At 35.3% G+C, this 27945-nt stretch overlaps 1 protein-coding gene across 4 annotated transcripts in view; it reads left to right on the top strand.

Annotated features, from left to right (window-relative positions):
* Positions 1 to 26347, top strand: part of LOC133191217 (protein TANC2-like) — a 40153-nt gene extending 13806 nt beyond the window's left edge. Inside the window, exons 2-21 of one of the 4 annotated variants that reach the window (XM_061326955.1) lie at positions 5209 to 6181; positions 14247 to 14417; positions 15065 to 15241; positions 17757 to 18008; positions 18200 to 18463; positions 18654 to 18821; positions 19011 to 19231; positions 19413 to 19551; positions 19705 to 20851; positions 21206 to 21226; positions 22120 to 22351; positions 22532 to 22768; positions 23144 to 23320; positions 23445 to 23529; positions 23696 to 23953; positions 24117 to 24292; positions 24412 to 24636; positions 24893 to 25039; positions 25146 to 25246; positions 25398 to 26347. In XM_061326955.1, coding sequence (XP_061182939.1) covers positions 5218 to 6181; positions 14247 to 14417; positions 15065 to 15241; positions 17757 to 18008; positions 18200 to 18463; positions 18654 to 18821; positions 19011 to 19231; positions 19413 to 19551; positions 19705 to 20851; positions 21206 to 21226; positions 22120 to 22351; positions 22532 to 22768; positions 23144 to 23320; positions 23445 to 23529; positions 23696 to 23953; positions 24117 to 24292; positions 24412 to 24636; positions 24893 to 25039; positions 25146 to 25246; positions 25398 to 25587 — 5352 coding nt within the window. In that variant the 5' untranslated portion in view covers positions 5209 to 5217 and the 3' untranslated portion in view covers positions 25588 to 26347. The other 3 variants (XM_061326957.1, XM_061326958.1, XM_061326956.1) reach the window with 3 other exon arrangements.
* The last annotated feature ends 1598 nt before the right edge of the window (positions 26348 to 27945 follow it).

Here is a 27945-nt window from a genome sequence, read left to right as displayed (position 1 = left end):
TATAGTTTATTGAAAATGAGGAAAACTGATCCAAGTGAAGTGTTTTTATTTGTAATTGTGAAAACATCCTGGCTGAAAGTTTTAATATAGTTCTGTATCATTGTGATTATTAAATGTGAGGTGAGTTGACCTTTTAGCACATTGGTGTTATTTAGACACATTGGGTGTAAAAGTTCTTGCCTCCCAAAGCCAACCATGGGTAATGTGTGTGTGTGTGTGTGTGTGTGTAAGACTATCTCATACTAAACACAAATTTAATCTCTTGGTGATTTTTCTCATCCACAGTACTAATGTTTAATGCTTTAGCATGTGGTATTTTTATTAAATCGATTGTGCATAAATAGCATTCCACATACTGCAAAGGTGTCAGAATATTTACATTAGTAATCGGTTCTACAGTGTCAATACCTAATGTAGCTAATACTTTGTCAAGGCTTTTTAAACAACTGGGTTCATTTCACCGAAGCCTTTATCAGGACGATGCAATGTAAAGTTGACCTAACATGATAAGGTGCAGATTTTGTACAACCTTCTTTTTTTCACTGGTATTGACTTCAGGCTAACTTTCAGGGTAAGTTCAGTTCAGTGAGTGTTTTATTTGTTCAGTCAATGATAAAAGCAATGTTACTGCAATTATAAAATGTCAGTGCAATATTTTCTTGTGGGTGTAGGGAATGAGGTGTAGGTATGTATAACTAAATGTTTCTCATTGCAATTTTTTCCCCTTTATTAAAAAAAATGTCAGCCTCTGAACCAGTCAATGTAAAGGATGGGCATTTTCCCAAGCCTTTTGGTAAATCTTGGACACATAAACACACTCCTAAATAAAGCCTCATGCTGGCTGCCTTGGAACTATTACGGTATCACTTCCACAATCACGCATGCTTTAAAAATATCAGGCTTCATTCAAAGAGAGCGTCTTGGTTTGAAACATCACAGTATCAGTCAGAATTTTTGTTAGTTTTATTTTCAAATCCACTTCTTAGATGTTATTGGCCTGATTTGGTCCCTTGATTTATTGTGTCTCTGATAGGAGTAAGGGTCGTTCTATTTCTGACACTTAGGAGGATTGTTAGAACTTTTAGGGTGAAATCTGCCAGAAAAAAGGAACCAAGATGAGATTAATGATAAGGAAAAAACAGATTGAATTAGTTGGTTCACTTCCTTTACTGTACTCTTGAAAACAAACTTAATTAAAATGGCATTGTACTTAAAAAATTAATTAGGTTTTTATACCTAAAGATAAATACGCATTGTTGACACTTGGAACATTTAAATGTAGAATGGTGTTTGACTGCAGTCACAGCTGCTTGGATTATAAAGGAGTGTTTGATAAGATTTTATGGGATGCTCATGTAATTTCTGATAAAGTTTGATTCAGGTCAGTGTTTGCTGTGCAAAACGAGACATTGTATGCATAAGTTGATGGAGAATGACAGCGTAAAACAAGAACTGTTTCAGAAATCCTCATGCCACAAGGTGCCATGGCTCTGTGGTTGTCTAGACTCAAACATGTGAATTTTTTAATGTTGAAGGTCTTTCTGTAGAATCTTTCAGATGGCATTTATATTGTTCAACCACAGCAAAAAGGTACCAATAGCCAAGTACTGGATAAGAAGAATCAGGAGATTTCAACAAACCTAGTATTATTTTTGATTTTATGGACTTTGACAACTAATATAGGCCGGACTACTGATTACTATGTTCATTTGTCAGTATCCTTAGACTATTTCACAGACCATCCTTAGGTGTTTCACAGACCATCCTTAAGGTTAACTCCAATTGTACACTGAATTTGTGACAGAACAAAAATAACCAAAGTGACAGTGAGTGCAGACTTGAATATTGCATGGATCTGCATTTGTGATAGTTATATGTGGGTCAAACTGTATCAATCCCAGTAAACTGGGGTGAACTCCCAGTGTGCTTTATCACCAGAACAACTGATTTAAGGGAGACTTGGTTCTGTTTATCATCTGAGGGTGAGTAGAGATTAGTTGGAGGTAATGATTCCCCCCATTTATTGACAGTCAGCAGTGTGACTTTGGTGTTCTATTGGTAGGCTGGATTCTGATTGTCCAGTAGTTGTCTAGCTGAGATAATGAGCTGTTAGATTTAAACAGTGTGTGGTAATTAATCAGTTAACACCAGTAGTCTAATGATAACCACTGTGGGTGGCTGATGTACTGTACACTTGTCTGATGGACAGTGCCAGAAGATCTTGTTCTTCTGTCCAGAAACAAATTACACAGGTGTTATTGGACAAGAGTCATGGTAAGAAGTCACTTATTTGTTGAAAAAAAAAACAACACATTTTTTATTACAGGAGAGGATCATGGTGTTGTTCTTTGACTAAGAATTTGCAATTTGAATCTTCTTACAGCCATAGTCTTGCTGCTTATATAAAGGTTACTTTAATACTGACTTCTAATGCATTTATAGAGTGATTTGGTTCGTACCATTTGAGTTTAAGAATTTTCCCATGAAAATACCAAAGACTGAAGTTAGATGGAATATATCCCATATGTTCTGAGATTATGCAGGCAGTATTACAGCTGGGGGGTCAAGCTTTCAATGATGACAGATAAACTTGTCTGCAGTGCAGGAAATGTTCTCTTCATTTCTGTTTAATTGAATCCAAGAGAAGAAATTGTACATCATTGATTTTCTTAGCAAGGGTTAAGTGGTTCAAAAAAGATCTAAGTTTTTTAGCTATATAATTTTGTTTTATATCTGAAATTTGAACATGCTGGTGGATGAAAAGATAAACAGATAAGACAAGAAGACTGGGAGTGTTTCATCCATTTTTGTATCCGTAAGGAATATGATGTACAATTTTCAGGTATTTGCTTGGCCCTGGTGACTGGTGTCTTTGAAGATGCTTTGATTTGAAGATTATCAGTTGAGAAAATAAATATTGGCAGATTATATGACTGTTTTATGAGGCATATTGCAGAAAAATCTAATTCATATTCTTCACATCGCCTGTAGGTCTACAGATGAAAAGAAGGTTCAATATCTACACAACAAGTTTTATTTCTTAGATTAATTTGAGGAGTGAGGAAACCTTAACATGAATAGAGGTGTACCATGGAGAATATAAATACTTTTCAACAATAAAATGAAAATTTCTATGGAATTTCAATGTATAGAAATTTGTATTGAAAAAAATCATTATAATCAGGTTATAGTGATGTGGGTTGAATTGTTCTTTATCTAAAGAGGGAGTGGGTAGGGTAAGTGTCTCTTCTGTTTAGAGACTCGGTCTTAAGTAATGCCCTAATTCTGTTTACAGTCCAGATTTATAGTTGTGTGAATAATCTAAAAAATCTTATATACAAATATTACACAGCATTTCATCACTAGAAATATGAAAGAACAGGGTGTAATCGTTGTATGGTTTAAAAGGGTGGAGCCATATGTGATAAACTTTTGTGAGAACTGATTTCCTAGTGTAATTTGTAATAGTTTCATGTACATGTTTTGTAAACTATAATACAAACAATATTGAACCATGGAGCAATTTGGGAATACAGGAAATATTAAATCTATTCATCTGAAATTGCATATTTTTTTTTGGTTGACATTCTCAACTAGAAATAATATTGATTTTTGAGATCACATGTCCCATGTGTTTATCAGATGTTGCATCAGTAGATTAGATCTGTAATTCAGAAATCAAACATCAAAGTTCTTCATCAGGAAACAAACTTATACACCCTCAGGTAGCTGTGACATGCTGGTAAACTAGAATTACCTGTATGACTTGTCAACAAGGTAACAAACATAAGTGGTTTGGTTTTCTGCTTCAAAGTTCTAAATTGTTTAATTTTGCAATTGCAATTTGTACACTTCTGTGGTTCAAAGAAAATAGCTTCTTGTGGTGCAGTCTTGTATGTTAACATTGTAAATACAAACGAGATTACTTTTGAAATGTTTCACAGATTCAATTGTATCAGATGGTAGGTTTGTATTTTATTTACTCTTGGATATATTAGTTAATCTTTGTAAATGCAGAGTTAATCTTAGTGAATGCAGAGTTACCTGCCTTATATTAGTAAGGGCTTATGAGGGCATTCTGGTCATGCAGTGATCGTAGTGTGCTATACTGTTTGATCAGCACACACAGGAAAACCCAGGGGTCAAGTAGCAATTTAGACAAGACTCACCTTTGTCTGTTAGGAGATGACCAGTAGGCAGTAAATCTCCAGAGAGATCACCAGGGTGCAAGGCCTGGCCTTGAGATAAATTTATTAAATATTTATAATCAGCATTTGTGAATCATTGGGCTGGGAAGTGCTGAGAGAGGCCCTTCACAATGGGATTTATATCATATGTATTAGTGATATTGGATTCAAGAAGAAAATGATAGAATTGATGATGGTAAAGAAAGGATGTTGCACTTGAAGGAGTGTTTCAGTGTAGATGTTATCGCAGATATAATTTTGACTTAATTTGATGGAATCTGACTGTGGACAGGCTGTCTCTTTGTTCTATAGAGTGGCTCACATTTGTATTTCCTTAAGGTGTTTGGTTTTCTTTTTGGGTGTTTGGATATTTCTACATGAGTAATACAGGTATGTGTGAATGTAGGTATATCATTGGCCATATCAATAGGTTCATTCTTACCATTAATATCTTTGTTTTGGAAACCCAGTCCGAAGGAAGAATGTCTCTATTTTGTCTGTTATATCATGATTGGATCATGGATTTTAGCACTAAATAATGTTCATGATCAGAAATTCAGCATTCAATTGTGAACAGGGTCTTGGAAAAGCTTATAAAATAGCTTAAAGTTAAAGTTTCTGATGGTATTTCAAGTTGATCATGTGCAGAAGTTATATAAAGATGCCAGTTTTAAAAAGCCCAATGAGAATTGCAAGACTTTTATAAGTTCTGAAATTTATGGACTGGAAAGTTTGAAATTAAGCATGACCCAAATGATCTCAAAAAACACAGTTTAATAGTGAGAAAAGTAGTATATTTTTCCAAGGATTTAGCTGACTTAAGAACCTTTAAGTGTGGCTATTTATTGTTATTTTTAAATATTTATTTGTAAAATCTATTTGCTGTGTTTTCCCCTTTAAGAGGGTTAAATGTAGTGTCAACCACTTTATTATCCTTTTGAACGTGTTGACTCCTCCTGTAATTCCAACAAGATCATATTATTTTTTTCCCTATATTGACACTTTATATTTTTTTTTTCAGATATGAAGAATGGGGAATAAAGCGACATCACCTAGAAAGGACTTTGATGGAGGAGAAGTGAGAGGGAGAAGTAGGTCTTTCACTGGAATAACCTCAAAATTTCGTAAACGTAGCAAAAGTCCTCCTCGAGAACGGAGTTCTTCATTCACAGACACCAGGCCCAAAAGGGGAAGTTTTAAGTTTTCTCCTCATAATGGAGGAGTTTCCACTCCAAATGGACACACTCCTTCAGGAGGCAACCAGCGTTCTAGTCCTACCAAAAGCATCTCTATTAAGTCAGGCGATAGATCTCGAGAAGAAGAAAATGACTCCTCTAAGTTATTGTCCACTTCCTGTCCAACTCGCTCCAGACATTTCCCTCCACTTCTGGACCCCAGCTTGCCAAATGAGAGTAAACAAAAGGATACCTTGGGTCGAGACACAATACGCAGATCTCTGACTTGCAAAGACAGTGAATCTCCGAGACTCGGTCCAAAACAGATGAGACAGATCTCAAGGGACATGTATGCTGATAAGTTAGCAGACATCTCAAAGCGACGAGGACTGGCTGTCCAGAACCGAGATTTGTCCATGTCTCAGTCTAGTCTAGGTCTATTCTCCTGTAAATCACAGTCTCTCCATAGCTTGGGCAATGTTGGTTTGGAGGATGAGGAAGAAATTAATGGTCCTGTGTATGGGAAGATAATTCTAAGACAGAACAGACCAAAGCACCTACATATGAACAGATATAGTGGTGATTTTGATCTCAGAGTAAGGACTAGTGATTTTAACAGCAAGCACTGTGCTTTAACGAGAAATGAAAGTCCCTCTCAACCACAACACAGGGTATCACAGCCTGTCATGTCGTCATCAGACTCAAAGGTGCAGAAAAACACTCAGAGGTCACCAGAGGAAGTAGTGCAGGCCCGACGAATGTTGGTCTATCGAGCTTTGAAAACGGATGGAGAAGAACTTGGCCATACAGGCCCAGATCGTAAGTCTATACCTATTCTAGCTGACAGACGGTCAAACAAATCTGCTTCTTCATTACACAGATCTCCTTCACCTAAAAGTAGCTTAACACACTCATCACTATCACATAGCAACATTGCTTTGTCTCCAGACAACCATTTTGTGTCACCTAGCAACAGGTCATCACCTCATTCATCAGTTAGTAACAGTGCTTTGTATCCATGTAATCGTCCTGCATCACCTAGCAACAGATCATCTGCAATTCATGAACTTTCAGAACTCTTGATTAACAGCAGTGAATTAAGAAAAGATTGCACTGATTCAAGGACTGTGGAAAATGTTGCATCTAAAATACACGAAAAAAATTCTATTCATGTGACACCACCTAAAGTCACTCCAAGTAAACGAGCACTGCCAAATATTGATGAGTATAAAATTCTTAGTTCAGGTTTGCCCTCTAATAGGGAATTATGGGGATCTTATGAAAGCTTAACAATGAAATCTAGGAAAATTGTGGATATTTCGGAGGACACTGGTTTAAGGGAACGCAGTCACAGTGTATCTTTAAATTCAAGACCTGATTATACAAATGTGCACATATCTCCATTGGATATGGAGGATCAAGGATTTCGTAGTCGGAGTAGTAGTTGGAGTGTGGCTAGGGATCGTCTAAGATCCCCCAGTACTATGACCAGTCATATGCAGGTGCCCCCTGTGAATCGATTGTGGAGTTATAGTGTTACCTCATTGTCTGACATGGGATTAGACCCAGTTATACCTAACCAATATAGATACTTTGAAACAAAGCATGATGGCTATTGTGGTAAGTCCTTGAAATCAAAACTTGTCTTGAGTAATAAAAAAAGTGTTTGTACATTTTTGTATGCTTATTTTCAACACCATAAGCTTTTATTTCTTTCAAGAAAACTTTTTGTGGTATACCAGATATAATTTTTGGGATTTCATTGGAGAACTTGATGAGCTTATTACTGTTTTATGAAAGAAAATGAGGGTAAAATTGGTAGCCATTAATCAAAGTTGACACTGATGCAAACAGTGATGTTTGTTTTGGAAATGGATTTGGAATAGTTTTGGGTCCTTCTCTCCTAGTCTTCATGATTTTACCCGCAAGAAATGAAAACTTCTTCTAGATAGCCGAGCTGGTAGTTATATATCTACCAGAGACACATGGCAATCATTTAGTATAATTGTTTATTTACTTAAGGTTAATAACTTGCGATCTACACCAGTAGTGCTCAGTGTGCACAGAAGCAAAGATATATTCCAGCTTATTAATTAATACACTGCAAATCACAATACTCTTAATATGTATGTACATGTGCTTTCTAACAGAATTTGCACTAAAGGTAATTAGATCTAAGGGACAGTTACCTTTGCTTTAATACTAAGTTTATAATATAAAAGATAATGGTGGTTAGTTAATTCTCTATTAAAGTAACCTGTTCTAGGTAAAATAATGTTTAAAAAGTAATAAATGTTAGATTATATTTATAAATTCAACCTGTCTGGTCACTGACAAATTATTACATATTTATATAAGCAAAAACAACAAAGAAAATGGAAGTGCAAAACTGCGTTCATTTTAAATGAAGATATCTAAAGCTTCACATAATAGACATTGATATATGATTGTGGTGTAGAGATTTCAGTAGCCAAGTCGTGATAGAACAATCTGAGAGCTGTCACCACACCAAGCGCTTGCTGGGTCTGCTTTTTGTTGTGCTGCATTTTTTGATAACTAACGGAACAAAAAACGCAGAAACATGTTCCCACCTCCCTAAATGTCTGAAATTCATGAGCTGTGATCCTGAAGCTATGTTGACAGACATTCTTGGCATTGTGCTGATTTACTTTAACGTGATTAGATCAAAGACTTCCAAAAAATCATTTCCTTCCATTCACAAATCCTGCACATTGATGAGAAGATCAATGCTTTAGTTATTAAATACCGACAGATCAGAGGATTAAAATTCAAGCTTCAAACATGCTGTCATTTTGTGTCTAATTTAGTGGGAATGGTGTAATTTTAGGGAAAAATAATACAGTCAAACCTCATTATCTCGAGCTCAATAATTCAAGATATTCAAGGGTTTGAGATAACTAGGTTTAATCTATTGATGAAAAGTGGTTCAGACTTCCAGATCATTTTGATATATGCATGATATTTGAGATATCGATGTTAGAGCTATAATTTATGTCCATTGCACCCATATCCTGTATTTTCTTATAATTCAATCAGGAAGAGCTATAGTCTATCTAGAGACATCTGGTTGTCCTTAAGTTACAACTTAGAAAATAGTAGTCATTACTACTTTTACGTCAAGTTTTTGATTTAAAACTTTCAATGTCACTCTGCAATGTTATATTTATAGTATCAAAAATTTAATCTGATTGATATACAGGGTTTACAAATTGTATGTTTTCTGTATAGTTAATGCATCAATGCAAGTCATAAGACTGTGTGTCTTTAATAGTTAAATGTATACGTTTGACGTAATATCATACAGTGAAGAGATTATTTAGCGGCTTTTTAAGTAGTTGCATTTAAGAAGATTAAATAATATTCTGCATATTCCCACATTCTTTAGCACAAGAAGTTAAATGTATGTGATAATGAATTTAAAAAAAAGAACAGATTAAATTGCTCTTGTTTAGATTTAGCTGAGGCAGAACAGCTCTTTGCTTTTATTTTGGCAGGTAGAATGACTTGAAAATTGATAAATATGATTTTATCAGACTTCATATTGAATTCTTATGAACAGGGAACAAAAACAAAGTCTGACAAGCGAACACCTGTAAACTGATCAGAAACAAATACTCAATGGTACTGCATTATAATGCAGTGTTGATGAAGTTGGTAGTTTAAAATTACTGAGATATATTCATTGTCTGAATTCAGTTGTAAATACATGTATAATGCATTAATTTGAGGATCCCATTTTTTGCCTACATTGTATTCTATCTCATTAATGCAGTTGCATACAGGGCAGTTGATTTAAAATTCATCTATTCTGGGTCACATTAGGCAAGTTTTATATGTATAAGGTTATAATGGTTTCTACTCCCTACATGGTTGATGATTATTAATCAAGCTGTAATCAAATCTGTCAACATTCTGTGGACATTCATACAAAGATAGAAAATTTCAGTTCTTGTAGAACTTTCTTTAGTTAATTTTTCTCAGCATTGCATGCCTTGTGATTGTTAGAAAACCGAGATTTGACAGAAGAACAGGTGACAGTAGTCAGCTGATTATACTGTCACAGGTGGTCTGCCGAGATAAGGGGCACAGATGAACAGATAAAAAACTAAAAGATGAACACAGGACTTTAAATTTGTATGAAGTAGGTAAATATATCAAGTAGATGTGATCTTCATGTCAGTGATGCTTAGTTACTGTCAAAATTACTAGTTTTCCGAGTGACCATGTGTATGTATTTGTTGCTTGGCATGTTTTCTTGGCAGGTGGTGCATACTGGATGAAATAACATGAGTTCTTTTAAAATGATTTTTTACACTATGGTATATGTACAATGTATATGTATTCAGATTAGGAATCAATCAATTATCATGTGTGGATGTCTGTAAGTGAAATAGCAATCAATGAATCCTTTTGAGTATATTTCAACTTTGTGTTTCAATCATGAGCAGCACTGCGTGATCACTATCAATATTTTTGGGAATTTTTATTTAGAATAGACACACTCACTCATTCAGTGTGATAGATTTATCTCTGTGGTTTCTACACCACCAGGTAGTGTTTTTATCATAAAATTTACAAACCCAGACCATTGTAATGGGAGATCTATGAGCAAAGGGAAAAAACTCTTAGATGTATATTCAATTATGAGTTGTGGTCCTTTAATTACCTTTAGTCTCTCAATGACATGCACTTTTTGTGAATGATGCAAGCAAATGTCTACAAAACTTTGGCCTATTCTGATTATGTACAGAAGGGGTGACTTCCACCTGAATAAACTAGAAAGGCACAGTGGAGATAAAGTTATCAATATATTACCTGTGCATAGTAATTAATTTTTTAGTCTGACATAAGAAATCATTGAAGTTTTATAGTGGGAGCTAGTTATTAGCTTTGTAAAAAGTAGCATTGTTTGACAATGCCAAAATGTAAATACCAAGTAGATGCCATTCGTAAACTTTGCTGTGCTCCAGTCTTTCACTCCTATTTAAAATTTATTCAATCTAGGCCAGAAATCAAGTTAGGGGCTAGCTACAGGTATGGTACTCATTATCAAAACCTGAACATTTATTTAATGACAGCTTTCAGATCAAAGATTCTTTGAAAGTGGATTTATTATCATTTTAAAGACTGTTTAAATAATACACATTTTATAGGTATTCTATTGGTGGGATGCAACTTAAGAAGGGAACTGTACCAGCATGATCATATATACCTGCATGTGATACTGTATATGTGCCCAGTAATTTATTCTTGAACAACAATATTTGTAATATTTAGACCTTGTTGATTTAAGATTTGAGGGCCTAAATTAAAGTTCCCACAATGTAAATTTCTAACTGAAAGCCATGGATAAGTATAGAATTCTCTCCAGGTACGAGCAGATAAAACGTAAAATTCTCATGATAAGTGGTCTGTCGCTGGAGTTATGTGTAGTCTATATTTTGACTGTGCTGTTTTTATCATATCGGGGATTTTTAATTGCTGATGGAAGCTGTAATGCATTTTCATGATTCATATAGAGTGTTCTGTCAGGGTCTGGATTAGTATGTACAAAAGTGTTAATGTGTAACTTGGTTTTTAGGACTGAATAATGAAAGAGAGGTAAAAAGGTAAGGGTCGGGAAGTAATACAGCAAATATTTATATTTCTGACTAGTAAATGAGGTTCTTAGTTCATATGTTAATTTTTATGTAAATTATAAATTCTTATCTTGGACTTGCTGGGATCTGGATAATGTGAAGTGAAAATTTTTTGAACGAAATTTTTTTTTTACATAGAAATTTTGGTGGAGTGATTTCTTTTGTGTGCGTGTTGCCCTCTAAGAAATCCTTGTGTGGCATTAATGACAGATATATTAAATGTAAGCCGGATATATTGAACGTGTTTACAGGTAAAACTAACATAATCAGTCAGTGTTTCTGTGGAATGACCCCATCATACTCTGAGTAAAACAATCACCTTGAAATCTGTTTGATGTAGTGGAACAACTTACATGCAGTTGTGGAAAGAAAATGACGATGGTTTTGTTGTGGGCTGGAATTTATGGCACATAATCATACCCATTGACAAAAATGTATGCTTCGTTCATTCATGATTGAGTTTTGTTGAGAGGCCAGCCAAAGGTTTACAATCTTTGGAAAAGACCAGCTGTGTCATAGAGGGTTTTCTCAACTCAGTTGTCTGTTTATTTACTATTTACACCATGGAATAATCAGTGAATATGAACTTTTTATGTGCATTCATTTGTATGTGAATATGTGATTTGATATTTTTTGACTCTAACCTTTTCACCTGTTCAAGGTATGTTGACATGATGTGTAAAACACACTTGGCATGCAAGTGTAATTTTGACATTAATGAAATTTAAGTTAAATGTTCAGGAAAAATCATGACAAAGCTTCTTAATATTAATTTCATAAGATCTTTAATTAGGACATTGGAATGTTTATTGTGATAAGAATCGCAGACATGTATGACCTTGGGGCAGGTCTAAACCTGCGAGGGTATTGATCCTATACAAACTGAGGGTTTCTGTCACAAATTTCCTTTGTCATCCTTCATCTATCATTTAAAACACCAATTAATGACACCAGCTCCATTAGTTCCCCATGGCTAGTTCCTCATAAAGTACACTCCTAGGACTAAATTCATTATATAAACTTTAAATATTCTTTGTGAATGGCTGTACAGAAGTCAGTCACACTACTTGGTTTTTTGGGGGAGTTTTTGTATTAGTTCATTGTGTTTAATCTCTTCTGAAAATCTTATTAAGATAATACTGAAAATAAAAACAAAAGAAGAGGGTTGGCCTTGCATTGTTTTTGCGATTAGTTAAGATTAAAGAGAGACTTCCGTTAATCTGAGCACCAATGAATATTCCACACCTTACTAATGGCAAGTTATTAGTCCTGATAAGGTTAAAGGATTAACTGTGTCCTGATCAGCTGAAACAGCGAAATGTACAGTGGTAGAACTAAAGGACTTAAGACCTTCGAACAGAGCTAGAACGGGTAGGAAGTTGTTTGAATTATTACCTTTGTATCGATCAGTAGAGTTTTTTGACCATATGGTGGAAGGTACTTGCTAATTTTTACTTGCAGTACATGATTTACTGAACAAATGTACATGTATAGACAGTTCATTGCAGCAATATAGTATTTGGCTTTTAGGCATTTTTCTTGGAGAACTGAAGGAAAAATGATTTGATTTTGTAACAGGAGTAGAGAAAAATGCAATTGACCAGACTGGGATTCAAACCCAGGCCCCCTGAATCTCTAGTCAGGTGTTCTACTAACTGTGCTACAGACCACTAGCGATCGAACCCGTCTGACCGCCACATTCCTCCCTCCTTAAAGGTCTTCACCCCTGAAGACACCAACCCAGGCTCTTCCCTGGCAGGTCTTCCACCTGTCACTTCCAAATGTAACAGGAGAGGAGAAAAATGTGACAGACTAGACTGAGATTCAAACTTGGACCCCCAGAATCTCCAGTCAGGTGCTCTACCAACTGAACTTTCTGGCCACCAGCCATCGAACACACCTGACTGCCACAATTTCTTTTTGAAAAATGTTTCAAACACTGAAATCAAAGTTTTATTGAAATATTTACAGTTAATCACTAAATCAAATTATTTCTTTAGGATTTTTTTTCCCTATTGAAAATCTTTTATTTTGACATGCGTGTACTTAATTCCTTTAGTTTATAATGAATGTTGCTGAATTTATTTCAAGTCAACTTGGAAAAAAAGTTGATTTAATCTGTTTAAAAGAAAGGGGGGAAAATCTGGTAAAGCTTAATGCAGTGACACAAGACTGCCTGCTTCCTCAGCTAATTAATTTTGTTAGATAAACACCGTCCTTTCTCTATATTCTTCTGTCAGTGGCTAATTCATTCCTTGATGTGATGCCAGAGCTTGATACAGTTAGATTAGGGCTGGTCTGTGTCACTTTGTGGTTTTAGAAGTATTGGAGCATTGGGCGTAGGATTAATGTGCAGCAAATATTGCACAGACTGATTAGCTGACGAGTGGGCAGAAATCTTGTACATCATTGAACGATAAATTGGCTTTTTGGGTGCTGTGTGTCTTTTATTCCTTGTAGTTGTTTTTATGACTGAAAAGCAAACTATGTTGTAATTCTTCATATGCTAAGTAAAAAAAAAATAGTTAGGAAATGATAAATGTAAACTGAAATTTCAACCAGAAATAAGTTTTTTTGTTTACAACTGTCAAAAAATAACAAGATTTGCTATACACTAATTAACTGCATGTCTGTTTTGATAAATAAGAACACATTTGAAACATTACAACATAAAAAGAAAACCATGCCAAAGTTAACTGTATTATTAGATCCTTTGTTTAATTACTCCAAACATCTGTTTTTATTCAAAAACTCTTGCCAATATTGTAACCACCTTTATTTAAGAGTTCTGATTTGTTGTAAAACAACATCAAGTTTATGTTGTGTCTTGTTCTCTTCACAAGGCTAGGAACAAGTGGTTCTCTTTAGTTTGTGAAAAGGAAAGAACAACTTAAACAATTATAAGAATTGAAATTGAGACTTTGAACATTTGAAGAGCCAAATGACAAGTTTGTGCTCTCAGGGTGAAAAGTCCTCTTGTCTGTTTTGTATTCAGTTAGTTGTGATACAGTGGAAAACGAATACGGAAAAAAAATTGTTTTGTTTTTTTTTTTGAGTGTGTGGATCTTTTTCATCATGTTCAGTCTTGCATACTTAAAAGTTTAGGATACAATATTATCTAGAAGTTTTGACTGTAAGGAAAGAGGACACTAGTAATAGGTGTGTCGTGGAATGAAGGAGGACACTCAGAAAGAGCACTATATTCGTGGTTTTTATATTTTCAGACGTTGACATTTTGCGTGACCTGACTATGGATCAACAAGCCGTGGACTGCTGTCCCCTGTGTCACATGCCCTTTGACAAAGGGAAGAAGCGTCGACTGATTGACACCTGTGGACACGCCAAATGTTACAGCTGCATGTTCACCTACGATACCTGTCGAATCTGTGAAAACAGTGAGTACAAAAGCTAAACTAGCAAATCAAGGTGTTCTAGGTAACTTACCTGTTTCTGAATTCCAACAGATATATTAAAATATTCAGACAGTTTTAAAATTTTTGAAAAAGTATACAGAAAAATTCAAGCTTTAGTAATTAATTTAGTTGAAATGTCATATAGATTCTACCTTGATATAAAACAGTGTTGTTTCTGCACCTTGTATGGTGAAATAAAATATTTGCGAAGCACACATATTTCAGTTCATCAAAAAAATGTGGAATGCTTTGTCAAATAAATTGTTAGTTAAGGCACCCTCTTAGGGAAAAAGAAAATACTGTAAACCAACTTCTATTCGCGTGCGAGAAATATTGGTAAGTTTCGTGATCTATTTTAACTCGCAAATATTAATGGCCACGAACCATTTATTTTGCTTTGTATTTGTATAGAATAATTCCTCAGTCGCGAAAATTAATTGTCGCTGATTGATTTCAAACTGACGAATCGCGGATAAAAGATGACGCAAATAATAGGTGGTTTACAGTATTTTGATTTTTAATATGTACATCATGAAAATACATGGTAAATACTTCACATATTGTATTTCAGCTGTCTTGTTTAGATGGTAAATTTTGTCTACTATGAAAATTTTGTAAAATGTTTTTAGATCCCACAGGAGCAGGCCATCACATTAGACAAAGCAGTGATATCTCTCCATACAGTAATCGTCCCAGGATGAAGACCAATGGTCATTTTACCCCTCAGATGAGAACGGAGATTTCCACCCAAACCACACCCTCCAAATCAACACCCACATCTCTGTCCCTCTCAAATGTCTACCATGGTAAGTTACCAACTAATTTTTGAAATCTTAATGAAATAGGGAATCTACCATAAAAAAAACATTGTTTTTAGTACATGTGCCACACCCCTTTCATCTCTGCATAAAAATTGAAAATTTCCAAACACTTGACATATTATAGTGACATATAAAAAGTCTCTATATTTACTTAGATTTGGTTGTGAAGATATTTTGTGTGTGAACACATAAGTGTTAGCCTTTGAGATTTTTATTGCATTTTCCACAATTTTCTTATTATATATACGAGATTGTCGGAAAACCAACATCACTAGATCACAATTTTGTCAGAAAAAAACCAACATCACTGGATCACAATTTTAAGACTTTGAGAACTTGAGTATTACCAGGCACCTTTATACCAACGGAATAGGCAACCCTTGTGATATCTAGCAAATTACAGGATTTCATATGTCATACAGTCAATTTAATTAAATATATCTGTAATGTTATCAAATATTATATCAGAACAAAACCTTTAATTATCCATCAAATATTATTAAAAATATGTCGTTTGTACTGTTTTATTCTCCTTATCTTAGTATAATTACATTTTAATTTCAAAATCAATACAATAAGCTTAGATCGGCCATATTTCCGAAATTTCACCAAATTTTAGTGGTTGTTTACTTATATTTTAATTTTTTTCTTACGATGTATGTTTCAAAATTTATTAAATATCCATCCCTATCAACAAAAAGAAAAGATTACATTTATCTAAAATCAAAAATTTTACTGAGATTAAAATGTAGTTTGAAAAAAACATGCAAGGTTGTGTGTAACATTTTGGGCAAGTAAACGAACTTATAGTTACTTATGAGTTGCTTACTCATTAGTATATACATGTATATATATCCCTTGTATTACATGAATCAAACCAATTTTTTAAAATATTTTTTTCATCTTCTATTTTTGTCATTTTGAATACATATTTTGATGAAATAATTTTAACAGACACCAAAATAAATGTATATTTAGTGAGTGTGGTTCTGTCGACTCACTGTGACCTTCGGACTGAGATAAGGGATCGATCAGGTCACTGATAGTGAAGGTTGCCCCCCACTAGGCAGTTAATGCTAGGTTTGCCCCCCAGACCTGGATCCTAGATGACAGTAATATAGATGAGTTTGTATGGAGAGACAGTAAAAGCAGTCATTTCCATAGAAATGAGAAAACATGACAAAGCATCTGTTTTTGATAAGACCTTCTTTGTAATTGCATGACACATGCTTGCCAAGATGGTTATTGATTACAAACTAAACACAAAAAAAAAATCTTTTTTTTTTATTCAAAGAAAAAAAATCAATACTTCAAAAAAGTGGCTACAAGATTTAGTGGAGAGGTCTAAAATTAAATGAAATTGGAGGGCTTGTGGATGATTTGCTGGAGGCTATATGTAGTCTTTGGAATTGATGGCCTTTGTCACTTGTAATGCACATCATTGCCAAATGTTCTCAGACTGTGCTCCAAAGACAAACCCAGTGTGACATTCAGACACTACGTAAAATGCATTGATTTCTTCAAGTTTGTCTTTCTCTGGAGACAAGCATTTTCTTATGAAATTTGTATTTTTCCAAACAGTGGATTGTTCTGGGAGTGTTCTATAAGCAATACAGGTACTTGTTACAGGAGATTCAAATGCAAGAGATGCATGCAGACTTTACAAGCATGTACTTGGTAGAAACATTAATTAAATGTGTGGATTTCTCATCAGTGTATTGATAAGCCTCCTGTGTTAATTTTTCACAAAAAACGATGTGTAAGTATTGTTAAGAATCTGCCTGTGTTTTGCTACCCTTGAGGAGTCAGTGACTCTAATGCTTTAGATTAGTGACTCTTGGATGATAAAAACTGTTCAATGGAGAAAACTAATCACATGATGGATTGTGTAGAAAATGAAACTGAGGGATCAAAGGTGTCTTCATCTGTATCTAATGAGAAAGGTAATCAGGCATGTAATATGAGCAAGTTTTGGGCTTCTTTTTTATTAATGGATCCTCTATTTTTCATTCATATAGCTTTGGTATAATAGTAAACTAAAGCATGGCTTGTTTTCAATGGGATAGGAAGCCAAGAAACCAGAAAATTTTGTTAGACTTTGTTTTTAATGTAAAAATACAGTAATTGCTACAAAATGTAGGTTCAATTTGCGCAGTTGGAGTTTGAATTGACATGTAGGTTTTGTAATTGTTCATCACTGAGAATCTCATTCATACCAGATGTGTATTAGACAGGAACTTTTCCAAAGCTTAACTATCTGTAAAGCCTACCATTTTTGCTGTGATTACATGCTTGTTCATGATAATGTTTTAATTGCCAGGTTTTTGACTACTTTTTTTTTTAAATGGTGAATTGCACATTTGAAACATACACTGGTGCGCTCTTGATAAAGTTAGATTACTTGGAATCAAGTCAAATCAGATGTAAGCAACTTGCAGCTCAAAATTTATGGTACAACTAATTAATCTCAGCTATACCTGATAAAAAAAATTAATTGTAGGTGGAAAACAGATACCTGAGCCACAAGTTCCTGCATCCAAACCTAGATTCTTCAAACCTATATCACTGTCTCCAACTGGCCCCAACCCACCACCATCTGTACCTTCATCACAGAAGAGTAACATGTCAGATTCAGCAGCCATTGCTCCATCAGATCCCAGTGCAGACCCTAGTCTAACACCTTATGATGACCTTGATGAGTTGTCAAGGTTAGATAGGGAGGGACCTGCTCTGGATTTAAATGATCATCTAGGTAGGAGCTTTTTAGATTTTTTTTTTCTCCAATACATGTTCATATGGTTCAGTGAAAACTATTCATATGTAAAATAATTGCAGATAAACTCATACTGTTTAAATTTGAAGTCAGATAAAGAAATAACATTTCTCAGTAGGGAAACTGAATTTATGGGCTGCTTTAATCAAGAGTATGTTAATTTTCTACAGATCCCCCTCCTCCCTCTCCAGATGTTGCACAGAATGACCTTATGGTCAGACTGGGTTTGTTACTCTCAGACAAAGGTCGAACTTCCAATGACCCAGGTCAGATGTCACCTATGTTGACTCGTAAAGGTAAACAAGGACATCAGGTGACAGAGGAAACATTTACCAGCGTGTCATCTTTAGGCAGTAATGAGGCAACCCCTGAGAGAGGAATCTCCACCCCAGACCGGGGGATCTCTGACACCAGCCCTCTGTCAACTCTCACTGGTAATCATGAACTAGTAACTTATAACATTGTCACAATGTGTTATTGCCAAATATGTCACTGCTTTTGATAATCTAACACCGTGGTACTTGATACTAGTAATGGATTCACAGTTTGTACAGATTATTATACATTACTATATTTATCAATGGGTACAATTACTAATACTAATAAATGTGTTATAAAATTCAGCTTCCTCTGGTAGTGAGAGGGGCCACTATGCTGGAATTAGGATGGGTACCGAGTCCCTCTTTACAAGCAGGGACCCCAGTGCAGAAAGTATGCACTCATTCATGTCTACTAGTACTGGGAACAGTATGAGTCCCCACACCACAACACAGCGGCCTCACTCCATCACAAGTAAGGAAGTCCTAAGAAAGATTCTAAAGCTAAACAATGACAGATCTTATTGGTGTGATCAAAGCATTTATGATTGAAATAGTTTTGATTTTGTAGTTATTGAAAAGTAAGTGATATAGGTACAAGAAAAAGGAAATATATTTCATATAAACACCATAGTCCATTGCTTATCATTAATTCACTTTGCAGCCTCAACACCAGGACAAATAGAGGATTTGTTTGGCAAGAGAGGAAACTTCCGCAGGTCCTCTGCTCGTGCTACAATAGGTCACTCAAGTGAACGTCGTATCAACATTACACCAATCAAACCACCACAAATTAGACTCAAAGCCTTACCTTTTGAGGTGCCCCATAATGAGGGGAAAGCCTTATTTGTAGGGAGGGAATGGCTGTTCAAGGACATAGAAATGGTATTAACTTTTTTACACATAGAATATTGTATGAAATTTGATATAAAACTTGATAAAAATCTCAATAAATATCCTTTCTACTCTTTTTATGAAAAACAGGCTATAAGACTAGAACAGTTGTAATTGTTGTCTTATTTATACTGTGGGTTTTCTGTGACCTTTGTTTGTGTTGTTACTTCAGGCTCTGAACAGCGAGCCCACCATAGACAGGGTAAGAGGAGTGGTCCTGACTGGGGGTATAGGTGCAGGAAAAACAGCCATTATAGAACAGTTAGTGGACTGCAGTGTGTTCACTGATGGCAGGAGTGGACTTGTAGAAGGTCAATATAGTACTCGGCAAGATATTGAAAAGAAAGGAAAAAATTACCTTGGATTTTATAATTTGTTCTACATCATTATACTATCAATGAGACCATATTTAAAGTTTATTGCTGATGATGTGTTTTATCAAAGGTAATTTTCTGTATTTTCAGGAAATGAACACAAAATAAATCGAGATAAAATGGTGTACAATGGTTTGACGAATTACAGTCCGAAATCCACTCTGTCCCACGGCCTTAGTGCCTCCTCCTCTGACCTCACCTACGACTGTCTGAGAAGTCTGGGATCCCAGGTGGTAGCTTTCCATTTCTGTCAGGCAGACAACAACATCACATGTTTGGTCCCGGAGTTTGTCCACAGTCTGGCGGCACGTTTGACACAGGCACCACAACTCTCCTCCTTTCATGAGCTGCTTCTACAAGATCCACAGCTACAACATGTACTGAGTCTGAAGGAGTGTGTACAGAACCCATCCAGTGCTTTCATTAAAGGAATCCTTGATCCTTTAGAGTTGTTAAAAGCAGATGGCAAAATAACATCAGACAGTTGTTTGATTGTGATAGACTCTTTGAATGAGGCTGAGTTTCATAAGCCTGATTATGGTGATACTATAGCCTCATTTTTATGTCGGCATGTAGAACAGTTCCCTCCGTGGCTGAAGTTAGTTTTAACTGTGCATTCTTCTTTGGTAGATATCACCAAAGACCTTTGTTTTACCACTGTTTGTATTGACCGTGACCAAAGCAATGACCTAATAGGCAAGGACCTTATAGATTATGTGAACCACAGGATTGAAACCAGCCCCAGTATTGTAAACAATATTTCTTTGAATGGTAAATTAGAACAGTCTACACAAGTCAAGTTCTGTCATCATCTACAGACACTGAGTAAGGGTTCCTTCCTGTTCTGTAAGATGACCTTGGACCTGATAGAGCGAGGACACCTAGTGCTTAAAAGTTCAAACTATAGGATTTTACCCATGAACATCTCAGAGGTGTTCCTATTACATTTCAACTTGAAATTCCAAAGTGTGAGATCCTTTGAGAAAGTTTCTCCCATTTTGGCTGTGTGTTTGTCCACTCTGTACCCCATGAACTTGGAGGAGATTTATGACACCATAAACTCGGGTTATACGGAGCACTTCCTGCCCTGGGAAGAATTCACCCAGAGAATGAGCATGCTCCAGGGATTTTTATTTCTGCGTAAAGACTCCACCTACATGTTCTTCCACCCCGCCTTCAGGGAGTGGCTAATTCGCCGTGACGAAGTGGATAATCCTAAATTTCTCTGTGATCTTCGGTGAGATTTTAATTTACTTTCGTTTTTCATCCCATCCATATTTTCCTTTCAAATTTTTTTCTGCTGATACACAAAATAGAAACAGAGCATGTGTCCTTATCAAGTTGATATTTTTTTCATCACATTAATAACGAAATTTATCTCCCACTCACACATCAGCTGTTGTTATATTTGGTAAAACATAAAACACCTTACTCCTACCTTATGTACGCTTCAGTTATTATATTTACATTCAACCCATGGCTGTTTTCTTATTTATCTTAATGCTGTAATATGAAATACTACATGTGTTTATACTAATATATGATGCTGTTGTATTCTTATTGGTCCTGTTTTTGTTTTTGGTTCCTCCAGTGGTGCAGAATTTGACCCAAGGTGAACACATAGCTATATACATGTATATCTACGTTTTTGGGTTCTTCCTTTCATTTGTGGTTACCATGGATACTAAACTGGCTACGCGATTAATTTGAAACTTTTACTAGTACTTTGAATTGATTTTGTAGTCAGTCTTTTTGATTTATTATTTGCTAAAATCTGCTGAATATAATGACCACTAAACTGCATGATACCAGCCTTATTCATAGATGTCTGCATTTTACCCAGAATGCACTTTTCCCTTTGTTGATTCTGTTTGCTTAATGGTTTCATTTTGTCACAGTCATCATCATGTCACAAATTACATTTATATATTTATAATTTTATATATCGGTACATATTTACGTAAACATTAGTTCAACAAATCACAACATGTACTACCGTATATATTTTGCACAAAATAACAAATATATGTAAAAAAGATGATGATCATTGTATAATGGAGACATTATTTTTTGGAGTCACCGTTGTGATTTTTTGCCTAATCATATACAGCATTGCTGTTAGGATGTTGTATTTCTTCATAGTGTGAATCTGTGCAAACTAGATCTCCTCAATGCTATTGTGCTTGCTTCACAAACAGAGAAAAAAATACTATCAAAGGAGTAACAGATCTATGGATGAAAAGCAAATCAAAAACAGATTTAAATGTTGTAATTTAGAGTAGTGTACATGTTTATTTATATTGTGTATCAAAAATAAAATTTATTGTGGGTTTAGAGGTAGACATTATAGGTGGAATCTGGGACTAGAAAAATATCAAATATTTTCAATTTTTGAAATCTTAAAAGTTGCTTAAATATTGAGATCTTTATAATTTTCACACATCTTTCATGTTTATGAATAATATGCAATAATTGTATGAGTTAATGTGTATATTTTCATTTCAGACATGGCCATGCTCTGGTATCTTTCAAGTTGTCTAGGATTATGGCACCACTCAATGCAGATAAGACCATAGAGTTAGGGCACCACATTTTAAAAGCCCACATCTACAAAACGGTCAGTAAGCAGCGTGGCTACTCCTCACGTGATATGCAGGCGTATTGGATGGCCCTCAGTTCGGAGAGTCTTAATGCTGCCCTGGCCTCACATCGGAACCTCTTCTCTCCAAATGTCAAGGTTAGCTTTTATTATTGGCAACAATCAATAAACAATCAAGTATTTGTAAATGTAGACTAAAAAGTTTAAGTCATGGTCACTAGACTGATTAATATTTTCAGTGTACATGTAACTTATATGACAGTTATAATTATAAGCAGTATTTGAACTTGTAAAACATGAGGTTATTATGTGCTGTAGGTGAGTAGGCTGATTCTTCTGTCTGGAGCTAACCCCAACACAAGGACCCCATACCAGAACAACTCCCCTATCATGTGTGTTGCAGCTAAGGAGGGATTCACGGACATGGTGTCCCTCCTCCTGGAATTCAGCGCCAGTGTCGATGCAGTGTCGGACAGTGGTATGTCAGCATTGTGTTACGCGGCCAGCGCTGGACATACAGAAATCTTACGTATGCTGTGTCAGAGGAATGCGAGGGTAAAGAGACAGCTAGATATGTTATATATTGTACCATATAACGGAAAGTTTTAGCGACCATCTTATTTTGGCATTGCTAAATATGAATGTCACTAAAGATTTGATCTGTTGTCATAGAGAACAAATAGAGATCCCAAAAATCTCTAAAAATTAATCACACTAATGATAAATGCCAAATTTGAAAATAAAATTGCTAAATTTACTGGTTGCTAAAATAACAAGTTATACAATATATGTACACATTTTTTTCTGGCTGATAGAGAATTACTTGAATATCTTTTCCCTGAATATGCTACTGTAATCAGTGAATGATTAGTTGTGTTTCAAAACATGCACAGCTGATGTATTTTACAACTTTTTTAAATATTTTTGTAGCTGTCTCATGTGGATAAGAGCGGTCAGTGTCCGGCCGTCCATGCTGCCATGCATGGTCACTTGGATGCCCTCATCTATCTTCTGCAATGTGATTGGTCAGAATATGATGGTCAACTAACTAAAGTGGAAGCCCTGCAGCAAGCTATGGTGGCATCAGCCGCTACTGGACACGCCAATGTAAGGGTCTTGTGCAGTATCTCCAGCAATTGTTAGAAAGTTTATATAGATCTACTGTGTTCTTGAAGTGATATTGTACAACAGTTGTGTTTTTGTACTGAATTTACCTATTGTGATCTTGCAGATAATTGACTTCCTGTTACATAACTACTCTGCTACTGCAGATGGGTTTGGAATTAACTACTGTGATACTTTACTTGGTGAAACAGGTATGAAATATGTCCAAATAATCAGGAGAGTTTAAAAATCAGAATTCTTAACCAAAAACCTTTGAGGAAGTATTCAGAAACTGAAGAAAAATTCTACTGATAAGATGCAAAACTGTATACAAAGATATAAAACAGAATGAATTTTAACCTATCTTTGGTATTGTAGCCTTGACTGCAGCCTGTGGACATGGCCACAAAGATGTGGTATTGTTCCTCATAGATCAGGGAGCTAGTCTGCATCAACCTAACAATAAAAGTCTGACCCCCCTTCTTTGTGCCGTGGATGCTGGTCACTGGGATGTGGCTGACCTACTTTTAGGAATGGGATCCTCCTTGGAACAGACAGACAAACATGGTAGAACACCTCTGATGATAGCAGCCTACAAAGGCCATATTGGTGTACTGGAGATGCTGCTAGCCAGAGGTACGAGTAATTACCTATTATTCTGGTTATGCAAGCCTGAACTGCCTTATGATGAAAATGAGTAACTAAACGTTTGTGGTGTCTAAATATCAATAATAAATATTAAGGAATTTTTGTTTCACTGAATTTCAAGGTACATTCAAACTTCCTTCTTTGATTTCAGGAAGTTCCTTGCACCAAGTGGATAAGGAGGGACTGACTGCCCTCTGTTGGGCCTGTCTGAAGGGACACCATCATATTATACAAACCCTCCTAGACAAGGGAGCTAACCTCCATCATGTGGACAGAAGGGGGAGAACTCCTCTTCAATTGGCAGCATTCCATGGGGATGCTCAAGTAGTATGTATAGAGTGTAGATGTAAAATCAGATATTGTTATAAACTGTAGAAGAATTGTTGCACTCTTTTGAAACTCTTAAGATAAAAATTGCATTTAAATAAGTGCAAACTAAATTTAAGGTACAAGCCCTGATAGAGAGAGGAGGGCAAATAGAGCATGCTGACCAGAATGGAATGAGAGCTTTGGACCGAGCTATTGACAGGAGGAACACGGCAGTGGTGGTGTGTTTCCTGAAGAAGGGGGCTAAGCTGGGTCAGACGACGTGGGCCGTGGCAGCAGGAAAGCCTGATGTTCTCTTACTGCTGTTAAATAAACTGATGGAGGACGGGAATGTATTGTATAAAGTAGGGGACATCACTCTTACTCATTTTACCTTGCAAATATAAAATTATGCATATGTTGAACATTTTGTATACAAAATAATTGTTTGTTTATTTAACAACTGAAAAGGTTTCTTAACTTGAACATTTTTTTTTTTTTTTCAATCAGTATTTTTAGCAGCAAAGCTGTGGAGTTTCGAATGTTTCTGAGTATTTAGCGTGTATGATGTAAAACTGTATGTAAGTTAATGTTAAATTTGATTTTTATTTGTGAATGCAGAAAAATCGTATCAGGGAGGCAGCACAGAGATACCAGTACGCCCTGAAGAAATTCCCCGAGGACAGAATAGTAGAGGACTCACGCACTTTCAAAGACCTGAAGCTGAATCTCCTTCTCAACCTCTCCAGATGTAAACGCAAACTCAATGTAAGAGACAGTTCACTTATTGTAACTTGTATACAACTCATAGCAGTGTACAGAGGATTGTATTCAGTACTTACCTATTCACTCTGTATCAATTTTTACTTTCCAGGACTGTCAGTCAGCCATAGAACTGGCCACACAGGCATTGCAGATCAAAAATAAATGTTTTGAGGGATACTATGCTCGAGCTCGAGCCAAGAGAGATGACAGGTAGGAATATCTATTTGCTTAATATTATACTCTTTGATATATATTTGCTAAGTGCCCAGACTATCAACATTCTCATTTGTTTATCTTTAACCACACTCCTTAGTCATAATAAAAAGGAGAAAGGAAAGAAATATTTGTCTCTTTTTTGCAGACAGTTTTCGTCTGCAGTGGAGGATCTAAAGGAAGCATTGAAGTTAGCTCCAAATAATCGCGAGCTTCAGAGGCTGCTGACCAGAGTAAGAGATGAGTGCACAGAACAGGCTCGTTACGAAAACACACACGGAAGTCGATCCAGCCTAATGGATCAGGGAGAGAGGCGAGCAGAGGAAACAGCTCTGTAGGAGGTCAATTCTGTATCAGGACAAACAACATTCATCAATTATGCAATTACACTGGAATAAAAGCTTTAAACTATTTTTATTTGAATATGAGGCAAACAAGCTAATACTTTGTTTGTGATAAGACTTTTTGTTTCGTTTAGCAAGGAATGTAACAAAATTATGGTAGATCTCAGTTAATTGAACACAAAATGTAGATTTGTGCTAAATGTTTTAGTTGTGGCAGATTGGTGCTAAGTGGCCTGAGTTTAAAAGTCCTCATTGTGACTGGCCTGTCCTCATTGTGGAGTGCTGATTTGTTCAAACATTTTAATATGTGCTTTTGTTTTTATATTTTTTTGTTGTGCAAGAAAGAAATGGCATCATTATGTTTTAATATGTGCTTCTAATAGTTATTTCAACATTTACTGTGTATATGTAATGTTTTCATTGAATGATGGAAGAAAGTTTCTACAAAGTATAGAACTTTCAAGGGAGATTATTCTTTGTGTACAGTTAAGTTTGTGATGGTCATGTGAGAGTTCCAGAGTTTCACCAACTAGAAGGAAACATTCCTTAGGTTTCCATGGTAATTGTACTTTACTTTCATTATTGAATTCATTTAAATTCATTGATGTTATATTTATAGTGTAAATACTGTATATATTTGGAATGCTGTAATGAACACATTGTAGCAGTTATAATTTAAGTCTTTTTTTATCATCTCTTTGCCATGAACAAGTGCAATTAATTATAGTGGAAATGTCAACAAACTTGTCATTTTTAATCAATAATAAAACAATGAAATCCTATTTCTTTATATTTTTTCTTAAGAATTGTAAAAACAGACTGATGCCCTTAAAAGGAAATAAAATAGTGGTTATTTAAAATATGTACAATGTGTCATGTTTCTACTAGACATTGAGTGTTTAAAGACCTTGAAATGTCCAAGGTGATGTATAAATTGAGACCAGATTATTAACTTTGATGGTGCATCTAAGGAATAGTTAGTTTTTCCATGTTGTGTACCTTTACAATGTTTATTTCTAAATATTTGGCTGACCTAATGAAAATATATTTTATGCATTAAAAGATCATTTTTAGCATCTTGTGGTGTTGGAGAATAAAAATATATCAGTCTCTGGGGAAAGACCAAAATGATGGTTAATGGAATATCTTATGTAATGTTTATTGAGTTGGAAGGTCTTTGGTATGGGTGTTCGGATAGAGAATTCATCATGCACATTCATATCACTATAGTAAGTCTTTATAACTTTACAAACTGAAGCATACCAGAGAGGCTGTTACTGTCATGGATCAAAATACATGCATTTGAAAGAAATGGAATTAAATGAAAATACCTGCATAAAAAAATTATCTGAACTAAATTTAATCCAGAATTTAATAGTCAAATAAAAAGTTTTAAATGCGACATAAACATAATGATCCGCTGGAAATTGAATTTCAACAAATTGTATGATTCATTGAATGAATATAATGCAAAATAAATTTGTTTTTGATTTTTTTTTTTTTCATAAAATTCCGTCGAGAAATATTTTTTTATGGAAATAGAATAGATTTTTCATCGTTTTCTTCACAGGTGCTTGGGGATGGACCCAACCCCCCGACCCCACCCCATTGGTTCTTTGACTTTTTTTTAGGTCACCTGAGTGACTCAGGTGACCTATTGCTATCTGTTTTCATCCATCACCGTGCGTCGAACGTTTGCAGCTTCTTCTCTGCAATCGCTGAACCAATTTTAATCAATTTTGGCATAGAATATCTATGAGTGTTGGGGAACAAAAATTGTAAATTTCATGGTCCCTGCTAGGGCTGCGCAATAATCAATATTCCGGTATATTGCAATTCATTAACAAAAAATATCGTACTGAGATACGTTTTTCAAGTACCGATGTACCGGCAAACTGCTTGGGCTTTAAATTTCTTAGGTAAAAATATGAAATTTATGTCAGAACGTTTTCAGTCCTGCCACACAGTACTAAACGGTAACCAAACAGTAAGGTTGCTGTGTATGGTTGTATTTCGTTCCAAAACTGTAGTGAAATCAACAAAAATATTTTTGTAACAATGTATTCATAACAGTTTTACAACCGTTGCTTATAGATGGAGGTTAATACAATTGGAAAAAGAGCATTTTAACTGTCATTGAAAATATTGCAATACATATCGCAATACAGTAAAAATATCGCAATACGAAATTTCCAGTCGACATCCAGCCACCCAGCCCTAGTCCCCCCCCCCCCGGAGGGGGGGGGGGTCTCAGGTTGGGGCTAAAAATTAGTGCTATCCTTCAAAATCTTCTTCTTTCCTCTTGAACATCAAGCAGTCAAACTGTTGGCATGATTGTAACTACCAAAATTG

The sequence above is a fragment of the Saccostrea echinata genome, unplaced genomic scaffold (genome assembly GCF_033153115.1).
Source record: "Saccostrea echinata isolate AGI-Se365-2 ecotype Australia unplaced genomic scaffold, CSIRO_AGI_Sech_v1 ptg000023l, whole genome shotgun sequence".
NCBI lineage: Eukaryota > Metazoa > Mollusca > Bivalvia > Ostreida > Ostreidae > Saccostrea > Saccostrea echinata.
Note: the sequence above shows the minus strand (reverse complement) of the source record. Positions and strands in the feature narration are given on the sequence as shown.